The following is a 19572-nucleotide window of genomic DNA, read 5'->3' as shown; positions in this document are numbered from 1 at the left end:
TTAGCTCTGATGTATCTGATGAAATTATGATCCATCACACAAAAATGCTGACAAAATGGTCATTTCAAGAGGGCTTGATATTCACCCTTAAGTATAAAAATCTATTTTTATGATGAGACAACAGTTAGTGTGAAACGCAAGTATTCAGGTTGTATCTTAGTAATTTTTAAGGTCGTACCTTTCAAGAGATACTATTATTGGAAAATATAACGTTATTATTTTTATCCGTGTAGCTTATGAGAAAGATCTCTGAAGTCTTACACAACTACACTTATTAATGTAGTTTTATCTAAGAAGTTGGGCAAAATTTAGGAAAACCTTGTCTGTTTTGTGCATTGTATGGTGTAGCCACCCTGTAAAAAAAGCTGGATGTGTCTGATATGATTGCATACATGGGCATTACAAGATGATTACATGACAATCTCATGTCTTAGCCTTAAAGCACATAAAATTTACATGTAAATATAAATACGTAATTTTTTTTGGTTTAAATTGGAATAGGATATTTTGTGGAGGAGGGAATTACTTTATACCGTGGGTCTAAAGCAAGGACTTTCTTCAAGATGTCTCTTAGATTAATTTCTAAACTGGTTGTCATTTAACTGTTAATTCAGAGAATGAATGCAACCCACTTGTCGTACTAGGTATTGGCTTTTCCTGGTGTTCTGGTAACAGCTTTTGCTGGTAACAAAACCTTAGCTTTTAATGATGCTTATAGCATGAAAATAGTTTTTGAGGCATTCCAGCAGGAAAAAAGAAGTGGATAAAGGAAAAGAAAAAAAAAAAAAAAAAAAAAGAAAAAGAAAATGATAGATATGGGAGGCTTTCAGAGTTTATGGAATCTTTTTAAGGGTAGTTCTGTTCAGCACTGGTGAGATTAGTACTGGATAGAATCCAATAAAGTTTGTTATAATAATTGCATAGGAGAGTTTGAATTGGTTTCAAAATATTCATGTGTCATGGGTGTGGATTTTTATTCCTTCAAAAAGGTTGAGTTCATAATTTGAATCCACAAATTAGGGAGCAGCACTTATTGTCTTGAATAAGCATTAGTTATTGTAGCTTGTCTTGCAAAAATACGATGGAATGTAGAGGAAAATGTCTAATATTAGAACTTAACTTCAGGCCTCTTTTAATAAAAGTAATATTGTTTGAATGTTAAAAATAATAGGCACTGAATGTGCAGTTGATCACATTATTACAGGCTGTGCAAGCGAAGAATATCATCCTGCAGATTAATTTGTGATATTTTTGGTTCTGTTGACTATACGGTTCTACTTGTCATTCTGGTTAAGTGTCTTAAACAGAGAAGAAATATTCACGCAAAGACCTATGCAAAGTTTTGTCGGTGTAGCCAAATCCAAATCATTAGGTTGCACTTTTTTTAAGTTGGTTTTTGTTTTTGTTTTTTAAACCACTGGCTATGCCTGGAAGGGACATGTCTGAGAATGTTTTGTATTTATCTTGTCTTTTTCATCTGCGTATCTCAGCAGTTAGAAACATCATTAGCGAGTTTATACATGCCCTAAATGCAGAGTTTTCCCAGCATTTTTAAGTTTCTTTTAGATTATTGAAAGAAGTTAGTATTAAATGTTGTACTATAATTGTTTGATTGAACAGATGGAGAGGCAAAGATTATTTGCAACAATTAAGAGATTTTTATGTGCCTTAAAAAAATGTTTTCTCAGTGCCTTCTAAATCACCAAAAAATTGTGATTATTGAAACTTAAGCAGAAACCTCTTTTGCTGGGGAGTAGCTTTAAGTTAACTTTTGTAGAGTGATTATCCATACTTCATACAATAAAGCTATTCCTGCAGAGTTGAAATGGGAATCTCATCCTAAAAGATAACAGTAACTAGCTACTAAAAGAGTACTCTTCATGTCTTTTGAGAAACAAACCGTCCAATTTGTAGTCTTCCTACCATTGAAGTAAATCCTCTAAATCCCAGTCTATTAGTGATTGGTATGTGACTGGGTCACTAACTTCATTACCCACCATTTTGATTCGTGAGCTCCAGCTTATTTTCTTCATCTTTATGTTCCAGTTATAACAATATGGAAATCCTGAAGGACAAGTAGCAGTCTGTCTGAGGAAGATCAAGGCTAAACCAGAACTTCAAAACAGAACTTAAATTTCACAGAAACATTCTTGATAACCTTGCTGGTTTTTTTTTTTTTAGAGGCAAAGAATTAATACAGAACTTTAAAATGGCAGCTTGCAGCATTTTTAACCTCAGGAAAGGTTGTGTTTGTCTTACAGAATTGCATAGAAAAACATTCTCAAATGGCTTTTATTGATAGGTGCTGGTTTCATCCTTATTGCACTGTGTGAAGGCTTTTCCAAAGAAAAGGAATGTGTGAAGGATTTCCAGAGAAATCCTGCTGAAATCTTCTGAGAAACTTAACATTTCCTTCCAGTCGTGTAGGGATATTAGTCATCAAATTTTTATGCAAGGAAATGCTTTTCTCATGATCTCCTATGTGCCTTCTGGCACAAAAAGTTCATATGGTGGGTCTCCTTGTGCCCCTTAGTAGTGCTGTGACCATGTCACTTTTTATTAATAATAATGTGCTTGCCTCTCTTGCAATTGTATCTGCTTCCCTGTGCCCCACTTGTGCTTCTGGCTCTTGCCTGTAAGAAAACACGCTGTCAGCTGGTAAGACAGTATAGCATTTTAGAAGTTGGAAATATATTATGGTTTTCTTTCTTCTTTGAATTACATGTGGCATCACTGTAGAACTGAAGGACTGTGGAATTAAAAAAAAAAAAAAGGATTATTACACAGTGTTCTTGATAGTGAGGTTATTGTGCAGATTTTAGTAGTGGTTTTGATTGACCAGTATTGAAGTGATGTGTAATTATGCTAGATTCTTGTCAGCTAGATTTTAAAACATTGAGCTCTCTGTTGTTACAGAATTAGTAAAAATCGCTTCTAAGGGTGTTTAAAAGCACTGGAATGGTTAAGGGGATTGCAAATAATCTTCTGAAATTGAAATAATCTGCATCCAAAACGTCTTTATTAGACAAAGTAGTCACCCTTTCTGAGACCCTGCATTCTGTGTTTAAGTGAGCAGTCTTAGATTTTTAATATGGTTTGCCATGTTACAGAACAGAGCAAAGGGCTAAACAGAGTGGATTGGAAGTTTTGTGGTCTCTCTTGGTACGTTTCGTCTAAGTGACTTCTTCCATACAGACATGAGTGAAAAACTGAGGCTTTTGTAAGACAAAATACTGGAAGTAATGCAATGGATTGAGCTAACCACCAACGTGCTTTAACGCAAGATTAAAGATAGTAAGTGTAGAGAGTTTTAGAGGCTTTGGATGCTTTGGATCATGTCACTTAGCAGTCGCTCTTAGGTGAAATAGCTGCTGTTGCATCATTCAGAGCAGCGATTTGTTGAAAGAAAAAGCTTAAGCAGATTTACAACATGGTAGACCCATTTGTTATACAAAATGCTACACAGACAAAATTTCAGGCTGATGAACTCTATATTCTTCTAGATATTTTTTATAGCCCCCAACTTTGTTACTTATATTGTTCAGTAGTGGGATTGCTATGATTCTTTATTAAGAGAAATAAGAAGTAGTAGACGAAAAGTAATTCTAGAAAATATGCTGCATTTGGGGGAAAATACAAATAAAATAGATAATGGTGCTTGGCCTGAGCAAGCACTGTTTGTTTTCTGCAACTGGCAGATCCTATGGTTGAAACTTCTTGCTTGGTGCTGATATTCTTTAGATCCACTTCTTAACATGTAAGTGGTCAAGATTGCTAATGAGGTTCCGAAGCTGGTGCTGCTGTGTCTCTCTACCTTGTATTTGATCACAAAAAGCAACGTTTTTAGGAGAGCAGCTACTCTCTCTCTTTTCCTGTGGTCAAGCAACACCCTTAATTTATCTCTGCAAGCAGTCGATGAACCCCAAAGCTCTAACAGAGCATGCTAAAGCACTTTTTACATGTTTGCATTGTGGGAGGGTTAGGTCTTGAGATAGATAGAAAAGAAAACATGATTTGAATGAGTTTGAATACAAAAGCTTCATTCATTTAAAAAGCTCAGTAGATGAATGCCAGTAAAGACTTTGAAGCAGTGACTGCTTGCACTGACCGCTCTCCCTCACTTTATTTGCAAGGTGATGGGAGAATATTGAATAAAACAGCTCAGCTCATCCCAGTGCAAAGTTCTCACCTTTCCAGTCTCTCAGCCTATAGCTAGACCAGTCGCTGCCTCATCATACCCTTTCATCCTGTTTATGTGTAAGGAAAGGGCGGTGGGGAAGAGTATGCAGCCTGAGCCGCATCCGGTACCTCTTAATATATGAAAATAGTGGGTCTTAATCTTCACGGTTTAAACAAAGTGATAATTTAATTGAAATTATTATATCTTTGTAAAATTGGCACACCTCATGATTGGCAGACTGCTTGCACTAACCCTCCTACAAAGAGCAAAATAAAGAAGATCGTTAATCTGAAGAGGTATTACATTTTGGAAACGGTTAAAGAAAGTCAGAGATTTGTATAGATATACGATTTTTTTCGATCTTATCTGCACCCGAAGAAGTCTTCAGTATTTTTGTGTCTTTTAATCCAGGTACTCAGTTTGTACAATGACTATCTAAATATGCTATTAGCACTGACAAATTATTATAATTTTATATCTTGCACTGTATGTTGTTTCTAATACATAATCTTCCAATTCAAAGTAAATTTAAACAATTCTTCAAAGTAAACTTATTCCATTTGTTTTATATCTTGAGATAGTTTTTACGTGATGTAAGTTATAACTTTGCTTTCTAAACATGACAAAAAGGTTTTATTTTTGATTGCTGGAAAAAAAGACTACACTTTGCTTCTTAATAGGTCTTCTTGCCATGTATACGTACATGTAGGTACATAATCAAAAGGGAATATACAAGTCCTGAAAAATATATGAATTTAAAAAAAATGCAAGTATTTAAGCTGATTTCTTGTTTTTCATTTCCTGTTGAATTTATCTTCAGTTGTTGCTATTACCATTACCCAATTTTAAATCCATCCATCCTGAAACTAAGCTAATGACTCACTGTTTTACATAAGGAAGAAAACCATCATTTTATAAGCTTTTTGATTCAAAACTGCTTATCTGTATCTCTGATTTATTTTAATTCTATTAATATTCTTAAGAAAACACAACCTAACCACAAAAAGTCTGGTTTGTCTTGGAAAAGTTAGGGTGGGGATTTTTTGTAAACATACCTTTTTTTTTTTTTTAAATTAGGTTAGTACAAATGCATGAAGTTAGATTGCTAATACAGCTTCAAAAGTTGTAACTACATGAATTTTAGTAAAATGTATGAAGAATACAGACTTTTAAAAGTATTTGCTGTGTATTTTTTGTAATTATAACTCCAGAGGGTAAGTGGTTATGCATGGGAGCTAGGCCATGATCCACCTTAAGTGGCAAAACTCACCCTGTGTTTTCTAAAACCAGGATTTTACAAAATATCATTGAGGAACTTAATTGATATTATCTCGATAACATTTGAAATGTCAAGTAACTTTAGAAGGTGTGGTTTCTGTCTTGAATTTAATAATTTGTTTGGGGCAGATTTAGGCATGGATTAAAAATGATATGAAATAGTAGTTCATAAATGTATGCCTTCTGTCATAGACAAACATCAGCCTGTTATATGGAGTAATTGAACTTGAACTTCATGTGAGTGTTTCTAAAGTTTCGAATATAGCTAATCTTAAAAGAATAAAAATTCTCAATAAGTCTAGTGAGGAAACAAAAATTATTGATAATTTTAGTAAAACATACTTATCTTTGGCTTTGAAGGATGGAGGACATGCAAACTGTTAAGAAAAACTTCAAGGATCTTGTATGGCATTTATCAATCAATGAATATTCTGTAAGGATGCATGAGCATCTGTATCACTGTTACTTCAAGCAGAGAAAATGAAATTAAGAGGAAAAATTACTAATTGTTCATGTTAACAGGGGAAATCAGAGCTTGGCTAAAAACAGATCTAATACAGACTGATAGAATAATCAAGATGGGTTAGAAATGTACTAATTCAGGTATATGTGTTCCTGTGTTGTTATTCTAAAGCTGTTATCTTAGTCTGAAGTCTCAATAATAATAATAATTAAAAAAACGTGATTTTTAGCAGCATGGCAAGTGCCACTATACACGAAATTGATGAAATACTAAGGGGCCAGCACACCAGCAATAAGAAAAATAATTTTTCTGTTGTGTATGGGGATACGTTCTTACCTGTCTACAAAATGTGCAGTGGTATCACAGGCAGTTGCAGTGCAATGTTGTTTATGTCTCAGATTGAAAACGTTCTGGGAAAAAATTCACCTTAGGAAAGCAAAACTTTACAGCAAATTTCACAGTGGTTGAGAGCTTTTTTTGTTTAGATTTCCATGCCCAGGCTCCCTTTGAGTTTAATGTTAGATTAGACTTTCATAGTACATCCTTCTTTAAATACAGTTATTGGTAACCAGAGTGAAGGAGAAGGGAGGGTAAAGGGTAGGGGAAGAGTGGGGGATCTCCATGCATTGCAGAGATCTAAATGGATCATAAGGTCAATTAAAAAAAAAAAAACGAACAAAACCAACCCTAAACTGTGTGCTAGGATCAGAGAAGTATTCAGTGTCATAAACGGAGGAGAACACATCGTTGAGTGACTTTTAAATTATCCCAAGACTTAAAATTGACTATTTCTACATTTGTATATAATTTTAATAGTTTAACTGCATAAGACGTTTTTGCTCCGTTTCTAGGAAATTTCACTTAATGTTTCCCTTTTGTGCTTTGTTTTGTTCAAGTTCCCTGCAGAAAAGAAGAAATGTGGATCTTGTAAATATTTCTTGCACTGGGAGGCAAATTTCACAAAACAGTGAGTTAAGCATGCTGAGATTTACATCTTGAATATTGACGAAAAAGAAACCTCAGACCAGAAGTTGTCTAAAATGAGTATTGACTTGCTTATTTTAAGAAATATTGAGTTATCTGGAAGGACTGGAAAAAGTGATGTATGTAATAGCAGAACACTTAACCACTTCTGCATTTTTACTTAGCTTTTGTTTATGAGCTAATAGAATAAGAATTAGAAATTCCAGTCTTTAAACCTCATTTATTTTAATATGCTTTTTAAGAATATAGTATTTTGCGTTTCTAAGATTAGATCCAGATTTTTTAAGCATAGTTAACTTTTTCTTGAAAGATATTAGGAGCGTATTCCTGACTAATGCTGCTTAATTTGTTAGTTAGTGTTCATAGCTCCAGGAAATAACAGGAAATTAATTGTATTAAATAATTTACTGGAAGAGTTTAGAAGTCTTATGCAGTCAGTTGTAAACAAAAGTTCTTTCATACTCTAGAGGTATGTCTTGTTTGAAGTTATGCATATTATTTTCAAGCAAATACTTGGTCTCAAAATGAAGATTGTGCACAAATGAGTTTTTGTGGTTTTTGTTGTTGATTTTTTTTTTTTTTTTTGGAAGTCATAATAAAGGGTGCTTTGGAGCTATTGCTCCTAAAAGTATGCAACAAAAGAGGGGGGTTTTTAACTTAATGCAGGGTAGGAAAGAAGAAAAAACCTGTATGCAAGTTATATCCAAATTATATAGTAATAGTAGTAGTGTCTGAGTAGATAGTATCTGAGGGGGGAAAAAAAGGTGTTTGGAGTTCAGTTAGGAATGGGAAATTGTTTCTTGTTCTTCAGATTTTTTTTTTCTGAGAAGGACAGAGAAAGCACAAATAGACAAATCTGTGTCCCTTGTTGATTTTATTAGTACTTTAGTAGAGCGTCGCACTGTATGACTCTGTATTTATTTATTTTTTTGCTTAAGAAACTTTCACAGAAGAAAAGCCACCCATCATCTCTCCATATGGGGAAGCCTTTATTTGTGACAACCCTAGAGATGCTAAAGTAAGTTGAGAAGTATGGATATAAATGGTCTATCTTCACTTTAATCTTCATGTTATGTATTTTTCTATTGCCCTTAAATTTATTTTTTTTCCTCTTCTTTTTCAGTTACAAGTAACTTTTCTGTCTTTTTAGGTATATGTAAAAGGTATAGTATAAGTATTTGTGGACTAGTAACTTTTCTTAATCTTGAGATACACTTTGTACTTTCCAATGGTAATAGGAAGCTGTGCTGTGTGTTGGTTGGGGGTTTTTTGGTTTTATTATTATTTTTTTTAAAAAAAACGTAAGACTGATAACTAATTTGCGGGTTCTTGTTTGGTTTTTTTGGGGTTGTTTTTTTTTTTATGTCCAGAGCTGCCGTATCAAATGCAAAACAGTCAGTTACAGGCAATTGCAGACTACCTTGATGCCTTCCTTTTACACTCTTAGGGACAGGGGTACATTGTAATACTTTGTGCCTAAGTGAGGTTGTGGCTGATAACCGTTAATTCTGGTTAGTAAAGGTAAAAGTGGCTTTCCTGTCTTCTGATAGCTGCAAGTCAAGACTGGGCATCTCTACACAGGCTTGTGTATATCCTATGAAAGCAGCATATATGTTAGCTTAGATGATCTAATGGTCACTTTTGGCCACACGCTTTTTTAATTCCTGTATGTGAAAGTTCTCAGTACTTCTGATATTTTTCTGCATCCCCTAAACTTGCTGTATAACCAGAAAGTCACTTTTGTTGTAGGATTCTCTGAAGTGAACGTTTTTGTTGGGGTCAGTAATTGGTGGTGTGAATGCCATAGAGGCATGTGGATAGATTTCTGAATCCTGTGGAGATCTGGGAGGTAAATTGGCTTAGTGAGGCACCTGCCAAAGGCCGTGAATCCCAGCTCCTGCTTCTGTCTCAGCAGGATGCAGACCAGAAACTGTTGATTCTCTGATTGCTTATACTTGTTCCATCTGATCTCAAGCCACTGAGTTAAAGAAAACAGTAAATTATTCTTAGTTTCCATCCTGGTCTTCACTCTAATGTTTCACTTTTTAAACTGTTGAGTAAAATGAAAGCTACTGAAATGGATGCCTAGGATTCTTTTAACCCAACTTTAATTTTTTAAGAATAGATCAGTGACTATAAATGGTTCAAATTCCATCTTCTAATGGCATGGGTTTTAGAAGCATAAAAATTATCTCTATTTTTGGTGTGTACTCTTTTTTCTTTGGAAATATGTTGTGGGGTTTTTTTTTTGTTGACTTTTTAAGGAGGTATGCATAAATTCATGTCTTGTTTCTCCTTGTAGTTCTTATCTGCAGACAAAAGTGACTTAAACTTTCTTTTTCTTTCCTGTGTACAGTGTGTTGTCTGTGCCAGTTATTGTTGTTTGTGCCAATGTCTTTAAAAATTCAAAATTTAACTTCTTTGTAATTAGTTCAGTGGTTTAAGCAGGTTTTCTAGAAAAAGTTCCCTAGCTTTCTTGTTAATTCTTAGGACTATTCTGTATGTTTCATTGAAACAGATATAAAAAAGCATATCCTGGAAAGGTTGTCAGCAATCTTTCTTATCTTACAAAGACAGCAAATACAGAAATACCATGCTGTTAAACTGGATTAACTGCTTGAAATAAAATGACTATTTCTCCTAGTTACAGAATCAGGATTAATGTAGTGTATTTTAACATGCTTTCCCTGATCTGAAGATTTGAATTTTAATTATCATTTCCATGTAAGTGAACAGTTTTTTGAGTTATATATCACATGCCTGTTGGAAACTTCAGAGTTAATTTTGGTTCCACTAGAACTTAATTGCAGACAAAGGTCATAAAGAAGAACCATAAACCAAAGGTCCTAAGATACATTTCACTTTAAGATTTTTTTTTCAGTAGGCATCAAGTATACTAGAAACAAAGAAGAAAGTTTAGAGAACGCTGTGAAGTATATGAGATTTTAGGGTTTGTAACTGCTGCTTCATTTTAAAAGATGACGTCACATGAGAATATAGTTTGTCTATATACAAGAAAACGCAGTGAATTGTTACTCTGACTGGAATTTGTTCTAAGGGCTTCTAAATTGGCCATTACCCTTTGTCCTGTTCCGTTGGTGTAAAGAAGGAGAGGCTTCCATAGGCTTTTATAAAGGGAGTGTCTGTAGACATAAGTAATGAGTCACGACAGACTGGAGGTAAGTGAGCATGAGAGACCAGGAAATTAAGGTTATAAAGAAAACATGCCTTTGACTTAGGTCAGGAAGAAAGACAGCTAGAAGCAGAAATCTCTAAAAGGCAACATGAAGAAAGAACTTTCTTTTTTTTAATACTGATTTAAAAACAACAAATAAAAATCCAAATGTTTTAGAGCTGATTTATTATTGTGTCCAACTGGAGAGTCAAGTATGTTGGAATTTCTTCACAGAAAAACTGAGTTCTAACGAGTTCAGGCCTCTAGAGAGTGAAGTATTGGCTTTATTTCTTGCTGTAGACTGTCAGACTAAATTGAACATGCATATTGAGTTCAGTAAACTATGTGAGCTCCGAAGCATTGTGATACTCTGGAATGCTGTCCAGATTGCAAATTTTACCGCTTTAAAATAAGAACCCTTGATATTTTAAAAGGAGGAATTTATCTTTATGGACCTGTCATAAAATTGTATTGCCAAATCACGATTCAATAATCAACCTGAGGAGAACTGTGTGACATTAATAGCAGACTAAGGCAGCATCTCCTAAGGAAGACGCTGGTCCTGAATGGCATTGAGTCTTTGTTTCATGTAGCCTCAGTCACGATACTATTCATGCAGTCCCTATTTTAGCATTCAGCTTTCCTGACTTGCTGTTGTGATCAAGACTACCTGTTAGAAAAAAGCTAAAACCAAAAATGTGTCCGAATTACTTCCTGATGGAAAGTAGAGGACTTTTGTACAGGGCTGCAAGTAGGCAGTTCCATTTGTCTGGGATCCAGAAGCCCGATTTCTTCCTTAAGGGTGGGTGCTTCCTGTGCACAAGAACAGTACCTGTTTAGAGACAGTTTCTGTGTAACATTTATACCTATCTCTTAAGAAATACTTCTCTTATAAAGGTGTCTGCAGGAGAAAAGGCTGCTGCCAACTACCTTTGTATAATACCCTGGAGATTTGCAGGAGGTGGGAGATGGGAGTTTTGTCTCGAGTCTAAACGTCTTGCAGAGTAATTCTGTAACACATTGGAACTGCTTGGGATTTAATTTGGGTCTTTGAGTAAATAGAACTCACTGTCCCCACAACCTATAGTAATTTGTGGATTTCTGCATTTTTAAAATCTACTAGCAATAGAAACGCATTTCTTGATTATTGCTTGGAAGTTCTCAGGTTCCCTGAATTCACTCGCATGAGTGCTGTAGGTTGCAGAGTGGGCCCAAGCAGGACAAAAAATTGTTAAAGTAATGGTTCATGAGAGGGAGGAACTACCACATAGCTTCATTGGGTGTGGTTTGCAGTTGCATCCTAATAAGAAAATGAAGATAAAAGATACTGACCATTTTTACTCTGAAGACAGTTCCTGGGCAATGATATTAGCCTCTTGACTATCGCTGCCATTTCGCCTCTTTTTGTGAGATTCCAGTCAATCCAAGCATCTGATAAGCAGTAGACAGGTTGCTTTTGAGTTTTCTGTTTAGTTTGTTTGCACGGCGTATGGATGTTTTGTGGTGTTGTTTTGGGGTTTTTTTGCTAATCCTTGGTGCATAGATAATAGTGTGTGTTGTGGGTGGTGTTGGTTGTTGTTTTTTGGTGTTTTGTTATTTGTTTATTTTTTGTAATGGATCTGGCTGGCAGAGGAAGGCAGACTGTTCACCTAGGTTTATCCTAGCAGCAGCCTGTGATTTCCACGATTTTTGCTGCCGTGTACATGTACTCAGCTTTGGGCGATGTGCTTTTTTAAGCTTGCCTTCACCTAGGTTTATCCTAGTAGCAGCCTGTGATTTCCACAATTTTTGCTGCCGTGTACATGTACTCAGCTTTGGGCGATGTGCTTTTTTAAGTTTGCCTTTTCATGATGCCATGTTACAGCCCTCAAGTACAAGATGAGGTACTGCCATGCAGAAAACAAATGGCAACTGTTGTGAAAGCTTACCCACTTTTTTCTGCCACCCTTCAGCTTCATGACACGCCCATCAAAGCTTAAATAAGTAAATTAAAATGTTTCCATCAGAAAGCACAAAGATGTTCATTTTAGTGTTTGGGTTTTTTAAAAGGAAGAAAGATAAGTATTGAGAAGCGTGGTAATGCAATATGATTGTCAGAACAAGTTTAGGAAGTGTGAAATGTAATGTTCTTGAACAGTGTTAACTTTGACATTTTGCACACTGCAAGCAGTTTGTGATAAAGATTTCTAAACAAACATTAATAAATTTGCCTTTTAGGAAGAAGAGCTTGGCAAGAAATTGTAAGGTATATTCAATACGACTGAGTTCAGTCTTACTGTAGGAATTTGAATTTACCATAGTTTTATCTCTATCGTACCATGAAGGCTGTACATTTAATTTGGAGAAGTATTGATTTGAATAGGCTAGCAGTGGCAAATCATAAATAGTATACTTAATATGCATGCAATACGTGTCTCTTGAGCTTAGAAAATTTTAGGATAAAAATAATGTTCAGTTGTGCCTTAAGAAAAATCAGAGCACTGTTATTTCTATGCACTGAATTTCTTTATCTAATTTGTTTGCATCAGGTATTTTGGACTATGCTTAAATGCTTTATCTGAATATTATTATTTAAAAAGGAAATATTGAAAATAACATTTCTTGAAATACTTTAAAAACATGATCTTTCAAATGCGTATTTGAAAATGTGCCAAAGAATAGCTTTGCTGGTTAGGCTGTTGTTTTTGTGTGATTTATGTCTATGGTAATTTAAACATCACTTACTACTTCAGTACTAATGTTGATTACAATATATTTCTTTTCTAGGAACTTCATGGAAATGAATTCCTGGCTTGTGAAAATAAATTGGATCTAGGAATGAATGAAGAGCATTCTTCTTACAAGAATCAATGGTATTAAATAAGAATTATAGAGAAATTCAAAACATAAAGAGGGAAAAGTTATTTACTGATATCACAAGTATCTCTAACCCTGAAGGCACAACCATGAATGTATTTTTTTTTTTCCTATTTGAGCCATTACTCCATGCTATAGGAGGTGAAGTTTGGTTCTGTGGCTGTCTTGAGACTTTCTAATCCAGATTTCAGTGTCTTTTGTGCATTTGGGAAATGTCCCTCTTTTCCCCAGTCAGAACAAGGAAGACACAAGTTTTATTTTTGTGTGTGGAAGCTAACCATGCCTGAGTACTCTGATACTCTGTCTCGTCCTTAGGAAAAAAAGCAAACAAAAAAAAAAAACCCACAAAACTAAACCATTCTCTACTCCTGTCATGAGGCAGTGGCCAGTGGTTTGACAAAATGGGAGCTAGTGTACTTCTTACGTCTCAGTCTGTGCCTGCCTTCTATTGAGGTGGGAGAGGGAATGGACAGGTGATACTGCAAGTCCTCTGAAGTATTAAAATGAATGAAGCTTGTTTTCTGAGGAAAAATAATTCATTTTGAATTTTTGTTCAGGCTTCTAAAGGAACTAGCAAGTGTTACCTTGCTACCAGTCCTGTTGGATGGAGAAATTAGGATTCAGTATGGTCACAGTTATAAGATGTATCGTGTTTAGCATGGCTGTGGTTATTACAATGATTAAACAAGTTACAAACATATTTATGCCTTAGCAGTATTTGTTCTAATTAATAATTTTATGTACTTGTGCATTGTAGCAATACATTAAGAATAAAATGCATTTTTTCTTTCTAGTTCCTTTAATAATCAGGGAGAGAAGACAAAGGAATCTGCAAAAAATGAATCCTTGTCCCAGGAAAACAAATCATTAGCACCAGAAGAAGCTGAAAGTGAATCTGTATATTCTGTTGTGGAACAGCATTCTTTGCCTTTAAAGAAGAAAAATAAAGCCAAAACACACTCAGCCTCTTGTAGTAAGATACAAAGCAAAGATTCAGATCGCTTGGTCAGTGAACGGCAATTTGATGGAGATCAAACTTCAACTGGAAATGAATCCATAACACCGTATGCTTGTTTTTACGGACCATCAGTAAAGAAGGTTAAAGCAGGATGGCTGGATAAATTATCTCCTCAAGGGTATGGTATTTGCAGTCATTACTATGTAATTGTGAAGGTGTATGTTTGCATGCGAGATCTTAAGTTTGTATTTGGTCACTGCTTACTATTTGTGGTGGAAAAGGAAAGGGAAGCGTTTCTGTTGCAAGAACATAGGACTCTTCTGAATTCTTAGGTTTTAATTACATTACCTATTCTAAAGTTTATTTAGAAAGTGCACTCAAGAAAAATATTTTTTATTAAAAATGTTGATCACTACTCATGAACTGTAGCAGAAAAATGCAGAATTAATTTGTAGAAGTATTTCCAATATGTACATTTTTTCTGATTTTCTGTGCCCACAAAGTAAATGAAAACAAACTCTGATTCTGAAACACTGCTTTACCAGTTTGGCCATGGATGTATGATTTAATAATTATTGTGACTGGAGAACCTCCTGGTTTCAGAATTGTCCATATAAGTTGAATTTTGAGTTTAGAAATGCCTCTAGGATGAATTGTCTCCTAGTTTATTTTATTGAGGTGCTTAAAGTTTGATGTCAGGAATCTGAGCCCAAGTCTTGCTTTCAAGACTTTCAAATAATGAAGAGGAGAGAGGGACACAATAGAAAGATAATAGACTCTTTGACGCATATTTAGGTAAGAAAAAATTTAAAAATATTATGTTTAATTTCTGTTACTTTTTGAAGTTTTTCTTAATTGTTTTATTTTAACCTACTTTAAATTCCAGCTCTTAGATTGTTTTACACTAAAGAGCACTCTACTATCAGATCTCCCCTTCATAAATACTTGCAAACTCTGCTGAAATTCTTCTAACCTCCTCCTTAGTAAATTGAATAGACTAGCCTTCATTTTAAATTGTAGTTTCTAGATCTCCAGTTGTTCTTATAACTTTCTTCTGAATTCCTTTTTTTGTATTGAAAGTGGCACAATTTTACTTTTTAAGTCTATTTCTCATCTTCACTAGCACTTAGTATCTCGAAATTAAACTAAAGCATCCATTATCTTTGTAAATGCTGTAATCCATCTATTTTACTGTACTTCTACTCAAGCCTTAGTAGTTCTGCATTCTTTGGTTTTAGGACTGTATTTTTAGCTACACTGAGAGGTGATACTAAACTGTTAGGACTTTCCTGTCATTATTTGTGGATATGGTAATCATCACTACTCATTGACTAGTATAGCAACTGGAGTTTTTTTCACTTTAGTGACAAAGTTATTGAATTAAATTGGTTGAGAATACAATCCGGCTTGAGCCCACTGGAATTAGCTCTATTGCATAGCAATATCCTTTATTTTGTTGTTCTTTTTTAAGAGTTCTCATTTAGCAGGTTTTAATTTCTTGTGATTTTTGGCTTTGTTTGTGTTGATACAGCAATACAATGTTCAAGGTGAATAACAAGAAGGAATAAATCTGGCTTAATAAACCTATTTTACCATTATGGAATTTCAATCCGCTCAAACTTTTTTTAATTGTTTCAAAAGTTTCATTATCATTTATGGATTGTCATTGTTTACTTTTGCTAAAGAACAAAAGAATAATAATACACAGAGTCAAAAGACTTTTTCCCAGCATAATGTGCATTTGGGCATCTCTTTTTCAGAATTGTTAGTGTATTGACTTCTCAGAGAGCTGCAGTTAGCTATAACTTTTGTTTTATTTAATTTACAGGACTTTTTTTTTTTTTTAAATAACACTTTTGGCAGTTAGCTAGTAGAGTGATAAAAAGTATAATTCTTGATTCCTGTTGACTCATTTTGTGCTATTTGAAGGAATAGAGTTGCAAACAAAGCGTGAAGGCTTTAGATAAAGTACCACATGAGAACATACTATTTGAAAAAGATAATGGGTTAACCACAAAATTAGTACTGGTTATGACTGAGTAGAAAATTGCAGAATCAGTAGCCTTGGGCCAGTGATATTCCTTGGCTGAATTTCAAGGACTTTTTCTTAAGCATGGTTTAATGAATGCTACATTTTTTTGGTTCTCTTTCTTACAATACTCTTTCTCAAGTATCTGAAGACTTAAAGAAACTAACCAAAGAAAAGAAACCAAAGCAATGATTTATTTTTTTTTTTTCATCCCTTACAGCACTGTCATATTTTATTTCAGGCCCTACCAACTGGAAGCTTCTTTCTGTTCTCCTCCCCCCCCGCCCCACCTGCCTCCCTTCTTTTTATAGAGCTCTCATTTACACCTGGCACTTTGTGTCTTCTCAGGGGGATGAATATATACTGTTTTCTTAAATTTCTAGAAGTCACGCATTTAGAATACAGCTTCTCTTTTTGGTTAACTCACTATAAATTGTAAAGCCATTCAGTTTACTCACATTGTATGTGGTACTTGGGTTCACTTTTTCTTCCCTGCATCATCTTGAAGTTTATTGACATTTTAATGGAAAATAGATTTTACATTGGCCTTTCCAGGTTATGAATAATGATGATTTATTGCAGTCGTATAATACAAGTTAATTAAGCCAGAGCTGCTGTTTGATTAAAGTTTTGATAAACTATCACAGTCTACTAATCCTAAAGCAGAGCACTCATTTAGCAGTAAAGGAAATAACGTTGGGGAAAGAGATGTTAGAGTGGGGTCTTGTTCTTGCTTAATTAACTTGTTTAATAGATTTTAGAATTGAAACTTTTATAGATGGTAACTAATAGGCTGTCAACATTTTTGATGAGCATAACAGACTGCTTCAGGTTCATGTAAAAATAATTTTTTTAAGAGGTCCTTATAGAGCTTGAGTTAACAGCAACAGATTGAAATAATCAAATGAGCTTCTCATTAATGATGTCCAGTTGATAACATTGATTGAAAATGAGATTTTTATGTTGTACTTGTTGAGTGATTTGTTGTGACGTCTATTTATTCATCGGCCAGGGAAAAGAGTGTTCAGGAGATGTTAATGACTGAAGATACCATAGCCTGTAAACAGAGATGTACTTCTCATAAACCTGGCAATGAGATGGTCACTTTAGGTTCTCAGCTCTCCTTTTTGGAAAGTATCTTACAGGGCGTACCATTAAGTGTTACAAGCTCTGTATTCAGAATATTCCTTTGCCTCCAATAAAAATGGTCAGTTCCCACCCTTGTTAGTTTCAAGCAAACTTACATTATTGAAAGTTCTTTTTCCTCTGTCACTTCAGATGTGATGTAGAACACATGGGGAAGAAACAGAGAGAAAGGAAACTGAATTGATTAAAAACAGGAAGACACTGATTTATAAAAGAAGTCCAGTAATACTGCACTTCTTGTTTCCAGATATTTTTATTATATTTGAAATAAGCATTCTCCTTTGAAAAGATATGATAGGGCTAAGATTTATTTTTATTTTCAAAATGTTTAGGCTGAAAGACAGGAAGCTAGACATGATTTGACTTTCTTATTATACGTGCTTGAGACATTCTTAAAAGCCAGTGTTAACTTGTGTTTATAATTTTAAATGTATTAATTTTTGATTCACAGCAAACGTATGTTTCAGAAGCGCTGGGTTAAGTTTGATGGAGACAGCATTTCTTATTACAATAATGAAAAGGTAAGTGACATGTTGGTGTTGGTCATGTTTGGGACAAAATGCATCTCCGTAATACACACATTACCATGAAGAAATTCAGAAATAATTGCAAATGAATATTCACCTGAAATTAATTTAAATTGCGAAGTACTGGGATGAGATATTATTAAATATTTTAAGGTGTCCTTGAGATCTTCATGTATTGTTCATCTTCTTGTTTTCTACAAGGGCTTGTATTCCTGACCTTTACAGGTAGATATCATCAGAATTTATTACTTTATTGAAAGAGTGATACCTGCGCATTCTGCAAAACAGAACAGGATGATGCAAAACACATTTAAGAGATCCAGTGTTATTTTGATGGTGGTCACAAAACGTCTTGTCATAGAAACCCAGTATGCTGGGGATTTTGAGAGAGAAATTAAATTTGGCGTGGAAGACCTTTTAAAAACCAAAAAACCCATTCACTTGCTTACTCTTTAATTAAGAATGTCTCTTTCCTGTTTGTCTTCTAGTAATAATCACATATCATTGGACAAGGTTATGTTTGAATGGGTCTTGTTAAAATCAGCATCGTACTGTGATCTCAGTGACTGTTCTTTTTTTCTGTACCTAAGGATTGAATCTTACTGAAACATTTGCAGACTCGTGAGTTGATTTGATTAAAGTAGTTCACTTCTGATATGGGATACAAAAATGGATTTGTAAATCATGGCTTGAAAGAAAATGTGTATTGCCTCTGTGAAACTGAAATTTACAGAAGGCTTATTTGACCTTTTGATACTTTTTCACAATAGAAACTCCTTTTTTTTTTTTTGACCTGTCTTTAAACATGGCTTTCTTTTTTGTGAAAGGTTTCTTTTTTATTTTTCTTTTATTTAATGCACTTTAGACCACTATAAAATTCTTTTTCTTTTGCTCTGTGATTAATTAATTTCTCTTCCTGGAAAAAATTAAGAACTTAAACTCAAGTGATAGATGGTTATATAATATTTGTGTTTGGTAGAGGTAAGATTATACGCATGTATGTTATCTGAAATGTGGGAAAGCATTTCCTGATAAAGATGCATGTTATATTAGGAACAAAATACACTTTCAAGTAAAAGTCCCCAAGCAGTATGCTGGGTGGTAGTAATCAATAAAAGTCCCATAGTTGCTTTATAATATGCACACTCTTGGACCTATTTTAGCAGATTATGAGAGGGATAGAACCGAAGTACGAAAAGACTGCTTATTTCCTGAGGGGTCATAGAAATTAAGAACAAGCTCAAAAAATTATTTACATTGATCTTTATGCCTACTGATTAGGAACCTGAAACAATCTGTGCTTACTTGCTTGCTTTGCTTCACTCACAGTAGAAGACATTTTGTAGATAAAGGGAACAATAGAATAACATTTTAGATTGTAGTGACAAAAAATGCTACCCATTTGTGGTATTCATCCCAGGGCTTCAGAGGAGCAGAAAAGCAGGGTTAGTCATTAAGAAAGACTTGAAAAATACAGTGTTGGGATTTGCTTAACACCATCTGTAGCATAATTAGGGAAAGAAATGCTAATACAGAATTTTAAATCTCGTATCTGCACTGGGGATTTTTTTTTTTTGAAGGTCACTGAGAAAGTTACTTCTTGGAGGTCAATTACTCTAGAACAGTACTTGTTATATTTGTCTGTCATAGGAGATTCCAGAAATCTTCCTTTTTGCTCAGGGGAATATTTAGTGTGTCACATGATCCATAGAAAGCTACTAACTCTGTATCCTCTATTTAAAAGGTCTCTGTGATAGGTTAGACTATCAGGAGCTTGCAAAAGGCTTGGTCTGAACCTCTGTGCTCACTTTTCCTGGAATCTGAGTACAAAACCTCACTCCTAGGATGGAAAGAGATGGTGGTTGGTCTGTGTGTGTATACGGTTTCACCAAATCTGGGTGTCTGACATGTTAACTTAATGAGTCACATGCTATGAACTTCGTATGTCTGAGAACTGTGAGGCCTGAAGCAAATTC

The 19572-nt window shown here is 34.5% G+C and overlaps 1 protein-coding gene across 4 annotated transcripts in view; it reads left to right on the top strand.

Moving 5' to 3' along the window:
- Positions 1-19572, top strand: part of ARAP2 (ArfGAP with RhoGAP domain, ankyrin repeat and PH domain 2) — a 138992-nt gene that overhangs the window by 7665 nt on the left and 111755 nt on the right. For all 4 annotated transcript variants that reach the window (XM_074587777.1, XM_074587775.1, XM_074587776.1 and 1 more), the window contains 5 exons: positions 6818-6888; positions 7844-7923; positions 12847-12932; positions 13731-14072; positions 17521-17590. In XM_074587777.1, the coding sequence (XP_074443878.1) occupies positions 6818-6888; positions 7844-7923; positions 12847-12932; positions 13731-14072; positions 17521-17590 (649 nt within the window). The remainder of the gene's footprint in view (positions 1-6817; positions 6889-7843; positions 7924-12846; positions 12933-13730; positions 14073-17520; positions 17591-19572) is intronic.

Source organism: Larus michahellis, chromosome 5, assembly GCF_964199755.1.
Source record: "Larus michahellis chromosome 5, bLarMic1.1, whole genome shotgun sequence".
NCBI classification, from domain to species: Eukaryota; Metazoa; Chordata; class Aves; order Charadriiformes; family Laridae; genus Larus; species Larus michahellis.
Note: the sequence above shows the minus strand (reverse complement) of the source record. Positions and strands in the feature narration are given on the sequence as shown.